The sequence below is a fragment of the Montipora foliosa genome, unplaced genomic scaffold, assembly GCF_036669935.1.
Source record: "Montipora foliosa isolate CH-2021 unplaced genomic scaffold, ASM3666993v2 scaffold_461, whole genome shotgun sequence".
In the NCBI taxonomy this organism is placed as follows: domain Eukaryota; kingdom Metazoa; phylum Cnidaria; class Anthozoa; order Scleractinia; family Acroporidae; genus Montipora; species Montipora foliosa.
In genome coordinates, this window is record NW_027179769.1 from 163,431 (window position 1) to 175,000 (window position 11,570).

At 38.0% G+C, this 11,570-nt stretch overlaps 1 protein-coding gene across 1 annotated transcript in view; it reads right to left on the minus strand.

Moving 5' to 3' along the window:
* LOC137989499 (uncharacterized) overlaps positions 1-11,570 on the minus strand; it is a 54,700-nt gene that overhangs the window by 27,941 nt on the left and 15,189 nt on the right. Inside the window, exons 2-6 of the mRNA XM_068835308.1 lie at positions 8,176-8,235; positions 7,723-7,774; positions 3,656-3,943; positions 2,326-2,613; positions 995-1,282 (exon numbers count right to left, since the gene is read on the minus strand). Of these exons, the coding sequence (XP_068691409.1) occupies positions 995-1,282; positions 2,326-2,613; positions 3,656-3,943; positions 7,723-7,774; positions 8,176-8,202 (943 nt within the window). The 5' untranslated portion in view covers positions 8,203-8,235. The remainder of the gene's footprint in view (positions 1-994; positions 1,283-2,325; positions 2,614-3,655; positions 3,944-7,722; positions 7,775-8,175; positions 8,236-11,570) is intronic.

The window sequence follows — 11,570 nt, forward strand, 5'->3', positions numbered from 1 at the left end:
AAGACTATGGCACAACATCACAATGGAAATATAAAAAAAAAAGGCCGCAAATAAAATTGCCCGTTCGTGAGTGTTATTTGAATTTCTTTATTGTTATTCAACCTAGATCCGCTTACAAAAAGTAACCGATCTAAACAATCCACCAAGGAAAACGGAAACCGCAAAAAGGAAAACGTTCTGAAAATTGGACGAGTACCTATTAATTCGGAATGGTGCGAGAATATCAGGTGAATTTTTTTGTCAATAAATGAGACCAAAAATTGCTAGACCAATTCTTAAGAAAAAAAAGGACTTACAAAAACGTCAGTTAAGCTATGAAAGACCTTTAATCCAGGTTTTAGTACTGTGTTTTGTAGAGTAATTTGTTCTCATTTTTTGTTAAGTTTTGCCCCTCCTTGGTATTAAAAGTACAAAAATTCCTCTCGGTCACCTTTCTTTTGTTTATGCCCCTCTTATTGCAATTGGCGTTGCATTACTTGCCATACAAGAGTGCAAGTTGAAGAGTAGAATTTTACTGTATATGTCCAATCAGAATGGAGTGATCTTCTTGAATGTATTCTTAACAAATGGGAAATAGCAAAGCAATCAAGTGTCTATTTGAATAGAACCGTTTATTAAATATAGAGTATTTCTTGACTGGAGCGGTGGAATTAAATCTTCTAAAATGCCATGCAACATGACCCGATTTCGCAAAAGCAACATGTTTACGACAATAAAGTGTATTTTAGGAAAAAAAAAGTCAAATAAACTGTACACAACAATTGAAATAATCCGAGCAGAACGCAAGTTGCAATTCTAGTTCTTATCTACAATTTCATGACAAATTTGTACACTGTTAAAGCCCGTCGGAACAAATACGGCCATGCAAATTCAGTGTTTGATAAAGATGAAGTACACACTAGTCCTTCGTCCTCCTTCACTAGGCCATTTTTCCACAAGAAAACACCGCATTTTATTTTTTGTGCATTTAATAGACACTTCTTTGACATTTTACCTTTGATGACATAAACCTGATTGGCCCACGGTCCACCTTCGCCATCGGACCCACAGGCTGCAGATTTGCCGTACTTGTCGAAGGTCTGGTCCGCTGTAGCACTGGCTGCGCACCATCCTCCATGTTGAACTGCAAACATCTTGTATCCTTTTCTCATTGCAGCCGCGGCGCACTTTGCAATGGCGTTCTTTCGAGCACCATAAGATCCATCCAGAATGGAATCTTTTCCTTCCAATGGTTGGATGGCTCGATTGGAGGTGTCTTTGAAGCAGCCGATGGTTTCAAAACCTGATGGAAAGTCAATCTTAATATTTACTATATTGCTGTACGATTTTGCAAGACTATGGCACAACATCACAATGGAAATATAAAAGAAAAGGCCGCAAATAAAATTGCCCGTTCGTGAGTGTTATTTGAATTTCTTTATTGTTATTCAACCTAGATCCGCTTACAAAAAGTAACCGATCTAAACAATCCACCAAGGAAAACGGAAACCGCAAAAAGGAAAACGTTCTAAAAATTGGACGAGTACCTATTAATTCGGAATGGTGCGAGAATATCAAGTGAATTTTTTTTGCAATAAATGAGACCAAAAATTGCTAGACCAATTCTTAAGAAAAAAAGGACTTACAAAAACTGCAGTTAAGCTATGAAAGACCTTTAATCCAGGTTTTAGTACTGTGTTTTGTAGAGTAATTTGTTCTCATTTTTTGTTAAGTTTTGCCCCTCCTTGGTATTAAAAGTACAAAAATTCCTCTCGGTCACCTTTCTTTTGTTTATGCCCCTCTTATTGCAATTGGCGTTGCATTACTTGCCATACAAGAGTGCAAGTTGAAGAGTAGAATTTTACTGTATATGTCCAATCAGAATGGAGTGATCTTCTTGAATGTATTCTTAACAAATGGGAAATAGCAAAGCAATCAAGTGTCTATTTGAATAGAACCGTTTATTAAATATAGAGTATTTCTTGACTGGAGCGGTGGAATTAAATCTTCTAAAATGCCATGCAACATGACCCGATTTCGCAAAAGCAACATGTTTACGACAATAAAGTGTATTTTAGGGAAAAAAAAAAGTCAAATAAACTGTACACAACAATTGAAATAATTGGAGCAGAACGCAAGTTGCCATTCTAGTTCTTATCTACAATTTCATGACAAATTTGTACACTGTTAAAGCCCGTCGGAACAAATACGGCCATGCAAATTCAGTGTTTGATAAAGATGAAGTACACACTAGTCCTTCGTCCTCGTTCACTAGGCCATTTTTCCACAAGAAAACACCGCATTTTATTTTTTGTGCATTTAATAGACACTTCTTTGACATTTTACCTTTGATGACATAAACCTGATTGGCCCACGGTCCACCTTCGCCATCGGACCCACAGGCTGCAGATTTGCCGTACTTGTCGAAGGTCTGGTCCGCTGTAGCACTGGCTGCGCACCATCCTCCATGTTGAACTGCAAACATCTTGTACCCTTTTCTCATTGCAGCCACGGCGCACTTTGCAATGGCGTTCTTTCGAGCACCATAAGATCCATCCAGAATGGAATCTTTTCCTTCCAATGGTTGGATGGCTCGATTGGAGGTGTCTTTGAAGCAGCCGATGGTTTCAAAACCTGATGGAAAGTCAATCTTAATATTTACTATATTGCTGTACGATTTTGCAAGACTATGGCACAACATCACAATGGAAATATAAAAGAAAAGGCCGCAAATAAAATTGCCCGTTCGTGAGTGTTATTTGAATTTCTTTATTGTTATTCAACCTAGATCCGCTTACAAAAAGTAACTGATCTAAACAATCCACCAAGGAAAACAGAAACCGCAAAAAGGAAAACGTTCTGAAAATTGGACGAGTACCTATTAATTCGGAATGGTGCGAGAATATCAAGTGAATTTTTTTTGCAATAAATGAGACCAAAAATTGCTAGACCAATTCTTAAGAAAAAAAAGGACTTACAAAAACGTCAGTTAAGCTATGAAAGACCTTTAATCCAGGTTTTAGTACTGTGTTTTGTAGAGTAATTTGTCATCATTTTTTGTTAAGTTTTGCCCCTCCTTGGTATTAAAAGTACAAAACTTCCTCTCGGTCACCTTTCTTTTGTTTATGCCCCTCTTATTGCAATTGGCGTTGCATTACTTGCCATACAAGAGTGCAAGTTGAAGAGTAGAATTTTACTGTATATGTCCAATCAGAATGGAGTGATCTTCTTGAATGTATTCTTAACAAATGGGAAATAGCAAAGCAATCAAGTGTCTATTTGAATAGAACCGTTTATTAAATATAGAGTATTTCTTGACTGGAGCGGTGGAATTAAATCTTCTAAAATGCCATGCAACATGACCCGATTTCGCAAAAGCAACATGTTTACGACAATAAAGTGTATTTTAGGAAAAAAAAAGTCAAATAAACTGTACACAACAATTGAAATAATCCGAGCAGAACGCAAGTTGCCATTCTAGTTCTTATCTACAATTTCATGACAAATTTGTACACTGTTAAAGCCCGTCGGAACAAATACGGCCATGCAAATTCAGTGTTTGATAAAGATAAAGTACACACTAGTCCTTCGTCCTCGTTCACTAGGCCATTTTCCCACAAGAAAACACCGCATTTTATTTTTTGTGCATTTAATAGACACTTCTTTGACATTTTACCTTTGATGACATAAACCTGATTGGCCCACGGTCCACCTTCGCCATCGGACCCACAGGCTGCAGATTTGCCGTACTTGTCGAAGGTCTGGTCCGCTGTAGCACTGGCTGCGCACCATCCTCCATGTTGAACTGCAAACATCTTGTATCCTTTTCTCATTGCAGCCGCGGCGCACTTTGCAATGGCGTTCTTTCGAGCACCATAAGATCCATCCAGAATGGAATCTTTTCCTTCCAATGGTTGGATGGCTCTATTGGAGGTGTCTTTGAAGCAGCCGATGGTTTCAAAACCTGATGGAAAGTCAATCTTAATATTTACTATATTGCTGTACGATTTTGCAAGACTATGGCACAACATCACAATGGAAATATAAAAGAAAAGGCCGCAAATAAAATTGCCCGTTCGTGAGTGTTATTTGAATTTCTTTATTGTTATTCAACCTAGATCCGCTTACAAAAAGTAACCGATTTAAACAATCCACCAAGGAAAACGGAAACCGCAAAAAGGAAAACGTTCTGAAAATTGGACGAGTACCTATTAATTCGGAATGGTGCGAGAATATCAAGTGAATTTTTTTTGCAATAAATGAGACCAAAAATTGCTAGACCAATTCTTAAGAAAAAAAGGACTTACAAAAACTGCAGTTAAGCTATGAAAGACCTTTAATCCAGGTTTTAGTACTGTGTTTTGTAGAGTAATTTGTCATCATTTTTTGTTAAGTTTTGCCCCTCCTTGGTATTAAAAGTACAAAAATTCCTCTCGGTCACCTTTCTTTTGTTTATGCCCCTCTTATTGCAATTGGCGTTGCATTACTTGCCATACAAGAGTACAAGTTGAAGATAACAATTTTACTGCATATGTCCAATCAGAATGGAGTGATCTTCTTGAATGTATTCTTAATAAATGGGAAATAGCAAAGCAATCAAGTGTCTATTTGAATAGAAACGTTTATTACGTGGAATGCCGAAGGCAACCAGGTCTTAAAACCGGTCTGGTGTCTTTTTTTTGTTGGTAGCCACAAATGTGCATACCCCACGGATATTGAATTAATCTCCGATATGGTGCATTTACATTTATTCCCACCAGTAAGTCCAAATTTTCCTATCCCGAGGAGAAGTCATATTCTTTCCCAACCTTCACAATTATCTGCGAGCGCGTTAGACCACTCGGCCACCGTAACATACTTCCGTTCACAATTATGAAAGCAAAGATTTATTGTGGAAGCTTTCCGCCCGCCATGATTGATTCAATATTAAACTTTGTATTAAACTATTCGATAAAGTGGACAGATGCTTTTTCTTTGAGAATGGGAAATTTTAAAGGTAAGGGTGATATTCTACGTTATTTCTAGATCTTGCCTCGTACTTGTGTGTACCACTGTGAACACTATTTTGCATACAACGAATACTTCATTAGAAGTGTTTTGCACAGAACGAATACTCCAATATTTTTTGGGAACCACTTTGTTCGCCGTTTTGACGTAGAAAGAAAATACGAAAATAGATTTCAACGGCCAAACAAGATAAAAAATGAAATCAAGTTTAAAAAACCGAATTAGCTATCGCCGTCACAGGGACTTGCAGCGGTCCCCCATCCAAGTACTAACCTCATTCGGAGGAGCTTAACTTTAGCTGACAGGTGGACTAGCATCAACGATTGTGATTTTTGTGTTAAATTGGCGAACTTTATAACACTTGTAAGAAAAAAAAAGGAAACTGACAAAAACCCGGTGTCTTGCCGTAATTTTGTCACAGGTGCATCCTTTGTTTCGTGAGTTGTCAGTATTAAACACGCAAGGTAACTTGATCACAGGCGGGCGCTAAATCGATGTCACTTTCGATTTTGCGATTTTACTTGTACGACCAAAAGTACGATAGAAAAATTGAACTCTGATTGAACGTAACAAAAATCTCCCGAAATGTTTTTCGCTGATGGCAAATTGTTTTATTCTCGATGGACACTTCCTAGAAGTTTCTGCTTCTCTCCTTAAAAACTACATATTAAGGACGTTCGCGCCAATTGTTTCTGCGCATCCTTACTGCGCACGCAAATGCACACTCCACGTCATACACGAGCGCGCGCGCTAAGTAATAAAATGAGAACTGATAGGGCAAAAGGCCATTGCTATAGCTTTGCCTGGATTTAACGGTCTTGGACGTTAGGTGACCCCTATTTTTCTTTCCAGAAACGGATTTTATTTACAATTATCTCCACGTTGTCCAACAATGAACAAAAAATCAATGTGGGAAGTTCAAAAAATTTCAAGATTTCTGCTCACGGGACATCAAATCCTGCCATCTTGCGGCTGCAAGGCGCGTGAAACTGTGGTCGCTAAATGCGAACTTGATCTTTAAGGGAACCTCACCAGTTGACTAAATTCACTTAATTAGTCCACTTAAATAATATTTGGCAGACAAGATTTCACTTCAAAGATTTAATTGCAATATATTTGGGTCTACAGACACTGGTCTTATTCGATAACGAAGCCCGATTTTGTCACATTTTGGGTGTTTTTTCCGGACATGTTATCTCCAAAACGAAGTCGGTGACCGCCCTTTTTTTTTACATTTCTGGCATAACTAACTCATCATCTTACAGTGGTAAAAGTTTCAGAAGAAAATCAATGTCGAAAACATTTCGCGCGAACGTCCTTAATATTTATATACTTCTGCGTCAATATTTGTTTTGCATAAAGCAGGCTAGCAAAATCTGTACCTTGCTTAGTTCGCATTTTTGAGCGTTAAAATAGAATTTTTGGTCGTATGTTCCTAACTGTAAGTCGCATAATTTGACGTTCCCCATCCAGATACTAACCCCGCTGGAAAAGATAACTTTAGAAACATTGGTCTTGGAAAGCTGTCAGCCGCTCAGAGTGCACTCTTAAGCTTGTGGTGAAAAAGAAGTTGTAAATCATCAACATGTCAGCCTTGAAGCCAGCTCGAGTGTAGAATCATGACATACTTTTGTAGTTTCTAAGCACCATTTACTACTTGTAGCTTTTGTTGAGTTCTGAATCGATGATAGAGAGAGTTTTGGCGATCTCAACCCGGACTGGACTACTGGATTTAAGCTTTTTTCTTAACGAGATTTCAAATTATTGTGGAACGTTTGTACCAAGTTACTCTAATACTGAAATCAAGATTATGGAATTGTAAAATTAGAACTTTGGACAGGACTATAGAACACGCAATTACGGAGTTTTTAGATTTTTGAGTATTGAGAGAGTAGAGTACAGATGTTGTGTTCTTGTCTTCGCCACGGCAGATTTAAACAGTTTGCAAGAGTCTTCGAATGCAGGGCCCGGTTGTTCGAAAGCCGATTATGTTTTCAACTTTTTGGTGACAGTATCCTTTGCTTATTTTTGTTTTTCAAGATTGAATATCAGCCTTGAACAGCATTTGGGAGTAGAGAATAAAACTCGTTTTAAAACTTGGCTTTTGAACAACTGGCCCAGGATGATAAGTTGTTGAACTGTGATTTGTAATAAGTTTTTCGGATGATTTAAGGCTGATCGTGTAATTTTTAGATGAATGGAGTTAAGGAAACAGATAAAACTGCAGGATTTGAATAAAGTCTCCTTCCAAAAAATAAATAGATAAAAAATCCCGTATCCTGATAACCTGCTAATAGGGCTTCGTTGTTTGCATTTGCAAATTTAGTAACAAGAATAACGAGTTTTTACAACAAACAACTTCAAGTTATATTACAGATTTATCTTTCTGGTAAAAAAGTATCAAAAGTATTTTTCCGAAAGACTTTCAGGCTTCTATCAATATTGAATAATACTTTGTACCTAAATTAGCTCTCAAATCATGATTATGCTGGAAAATATAAGCCCCACAGAAATGGTTTGGTCAGTTAAACTTGTAAAATTTATGAAGTTTTGAATAAATAGAAAATAAAAGATTCAACAACGATTTGAACCTTGAGTAAGTGTTCCGTGTGGACTAACGTTAATAGGGTCATTCGATTACTTTTCTTTCCAGTTAGAAAAGACATCAAAAACGACATTTTACGAAAACTGAGCACCCCAAAAACCTAGGAAAATGCATACATTAAACATACTTACCAACGGTGTCGCTAGCAGCGTTTGGAAGATTGATAAGGAAAGCACATACGGCCTGCCAAAGAATGAAAGCCAAAGAAAGTCAAACGTTAGATGTTAGCGCGGGTGAAAGACAGGAAAAGAAAGACAAAAAGAAAGGGAGAAAGCAGACACGTCGAACGAACAAAGGAATGAGGAGAGGTTTCTTATTAGAAGGAGAGTAGCAAACGGATAAGCAATTAAGATGCAAACAAATAAGTGAAGGCCAATAACGTTCTATTAAGTGAAGATTCCGTCTTTTCAAGCGTTTGATATCAAACCTATTTGTTGTCTCATTGACCTATATCTAAGTTCAACCAAAATAACTTGGCAATGGTAGTGTGTGTGTGGGGAGGGGGGTATGCATGATAATAATTCTAAGTGACCAGTTCAGTTAAAGGCAATTTAGTAACTAAAAGCTAGAATTGCTTGACTTACCAAAATCAGGGAAATCTTCAGAAGCATTGCAAATGGCAAGAGGTTTGTCAACAACTGGGCCTGCGGAAGAATAAATTCCTCTTTAAAACGAATCTTAAGCTGATTTTACATTTAAAAATGTGTTTTTTTCATACCGTGAGAACAGTGTATATTTAACGGCATGAAGACAGGCAAACGTCTCAGTCTGGATATATGCAGCATTGACAACACTTAGAAAATACACAAACAAGACTGCTGAATGGTTCGGTGTTATTCCGATAAACTTGACGAGCAAACATTATAGTTTCTAGCATTGCATCAAGACAAGATTAAACTTCATCGGAATTACCCAGGGGGATCCAGGTCACGAGGATGCTCAAATGGGGAGAAATTCTTCTGAACCAAAAGTAAACCCCTAAAAATCTCATGCTCCATTATTGAATCTTACGGACTATCTGAAATAAACTTTCGCAGAATAAGGGCGTTTGGTCAAATATAATGCGGCAAAGGCTGGTGCAATTCTTCCTCCGAACTTCACTGAATTTGCAATCTTGTCAGCTAGCTTGACATTTTAATCTGTAAAATTTAGAGATAACCTAACATTTTGTCGTTGGACTGTTTGGCAAGAGATTTTTAAAGAAAAAAACAAAGAGAAATACAGTATTCTTTTAACGTGGTTGCCCATAAAGGTTTATTTGGTGATTTTTTTTCGGCTAATCTTCGGTTGTAGTGCATTTCTAAGATTGCGCGAAGTAAAATCGATCATGATAAGTAAGCTTACGTTAATTTTCTGATGAAGTACAAACAGTAAGATGGACTCCCAGAGTTTCGTTTGTTTTTGTACAATTGGTCTCTCTGGAACATGCCGTTTTATTTGTCTTAAGTCAACTCAACTGGAAATGTTATGAAGAAATGTTGACTCCAAATTGTACAAACTAACCACTTCATGTACAGTAAGTAAATAAAGTCGTTTGATATACAGTTATTCAAAAGATGCATTCATGTATCTTGCGATTTTATCAGCATCTCCTGTTGATACATACGTCCTTTGTCTTATCCAGGAAACCAATATGCATCGGCTTTCATTGCCATTCGAAATTAAAGAACCAGCTATTTAGTTTTCAAAACATCAGGGAAGCGAGGGCCAAAGTACTTTGGATCACACGGCTACAGAGCTCGGCAACGGAATCGCTAATTTCACTCTTTCTAGAGATTCAAACCCGATTCTGGACAAGTTATGAGATGTTTCAGATGGCATATCTACATTTATACCAATAAAATGAAGCTTCACCGTCTACGTCATTGTAAGAAAAAAGACAGCAAATTTCTTCGTACGCTAATGGCGGATCGGGTCTCGACAACTTCGCGAGAGCTGCGTGCAATCACAATGGCGACCACACCGTTCTACTCTACCATGTCGTTACTACGAAGGGACTGTCTTAATGATCTTCACGAGTACTTTGGAAAGGGTGGAGGCAATAGTATTAGCCAGGTCATATCTTTCGAACATGAAGTGTCACAAGGTTTAAACGGTTGAGATTTAATTTTTCTGTTACTCCAGGTCTGGGCCACAATTAAGATTCTTGGAAAGCAGAATTTCCTTGCGCGGTCGCAACTCAGGCAAACTGAAGAAAGTATTACAGATCATGGTTTCAAAGGTTTTCTATGGAGTGTGGTTTCTTTAATCTCGATCGTTGAAATTCGCAGAGCAAACCTTTGTCTTCGTTCTACATCTACCATCCATGAAGGAGTTTATTTATGAAAATTTTGTGAATTATTACCAGGGCAACGAACTCACTCGCTTCTTCAGCTCGTTCCGCCAATCGCTCCCGTAACTTATATCTAAATCACTAACAATTATCCATCAAATCAAAAGGCTTCACCTTCTATCCACGATCAGCTTCCTCGCCCTTTCAAGGGAAAAATCCAGGGAAATCTTGAATGAAAAGATGTCATTTAAATGCAATTAAGTGACGACTGTCATTTACGTACATGTGTAGATCAAAAACTCATTAATAATTCATAAACCCATTGACCTATCAAATGGTCGATAATACATCACGTGCAGTGACTTTATACCAATAAACCTCCCCCTTATATGTATGCGTTGCTTTATCAGCTGATAAAACACTTTTCATTAGTATGCGCTGTTTTATCAGATATAAAGACACCACGTGACTTTTGGAATATTAATTAATTTCAGCCATTACAAACTTCTGGGTGGATACTTTTACCCATTCTCCTTCCAAACCTCTTCAACAAATTTTGTGAACCAAAAAATTCAGCGACTCTGCCGTCATGTTAACAATGTTTTTATGTTATAACATGACGGCAGAGTCGTTGAATTTAACAATGTTTTTATCTGGTTGGGTAGAAGAAAAGTAATGGAACAGTAACATTCAGATAAGGACGAAATCAGAGATTTCCTTGTGCAGGCATAGGACGGCGTGTCTTGCATTAAAATAATTTTTGCGTCATTTTGTAGCTCTTGGTCTACGAGAGAATATGCTAGAGGGCTAATGAGACTGGGACGAGTGTAATGGCGGATGGACGAGTGTGTATAGCTCCGTGATGCGAACGTTTGGGGAAACCATATTAGATGTCTAAAAGAAGCGTAAGAGAAGCTAGGACATCAAGCTCGTCCTCTCATTCACTACCATCGCCTAAGAGAAATCGCGCCCGTTTTAGTAGTGATGAGATGGAAGCAAACGAGGAAAATGTATATCGCTCAAACAAATTTTGGACAAACTTGCACGCATGGAAGATAGAATTGAAGAGCACTTCGGAAGATTGAAATCCGAAATATCTCGCCTCAGTGCCGAATTCAAAGAGGAGGTCGAAAATATCAAAACCAATTTGAAAGAGGTAGAAAAATCCCTTCAGTCTGCGTGGAACAGTATTAACGATCTAGAAGCAGATGCCAAAACTCACAGCGACTTCAAGAAAGCAAGCCAGCAAACATTAGACTCACACCTCCAACAAATTAATTTACTGAAAACAAATAGTGGTAACGCCGCTTATCAAAACGAGCAAAAAGAAATTCGAGCCTTACAAGCAAGCTTGGCGCAGGAAAGGGAGAAAATCATCGCATTAGAAAATTTCTCAAGAAGGGAAAATCTCCGCTTCATGAACATTCCGGAAAGAAGAGACGAGAACTGTGTTGATGTAGTTTATGACATTATTGAGAATGAGCTGAACATTGATCCGGAGAATATACAATTCCAAGCAGTTCACCGAATCGGAAACCTGCGAGAAGCGACAGACGCAAATCCACGACCGATAATCGCCCGATTCCTGTGTCGAGAAGATAGAGACAACATCTATAGAGTAAAAAACCGGTTGAAGAAATCGAGGAGGTTTGAAAACGCCTACATCACGCAGGATTATGCACAGGCTATACAACTGGAGCGAAAAGT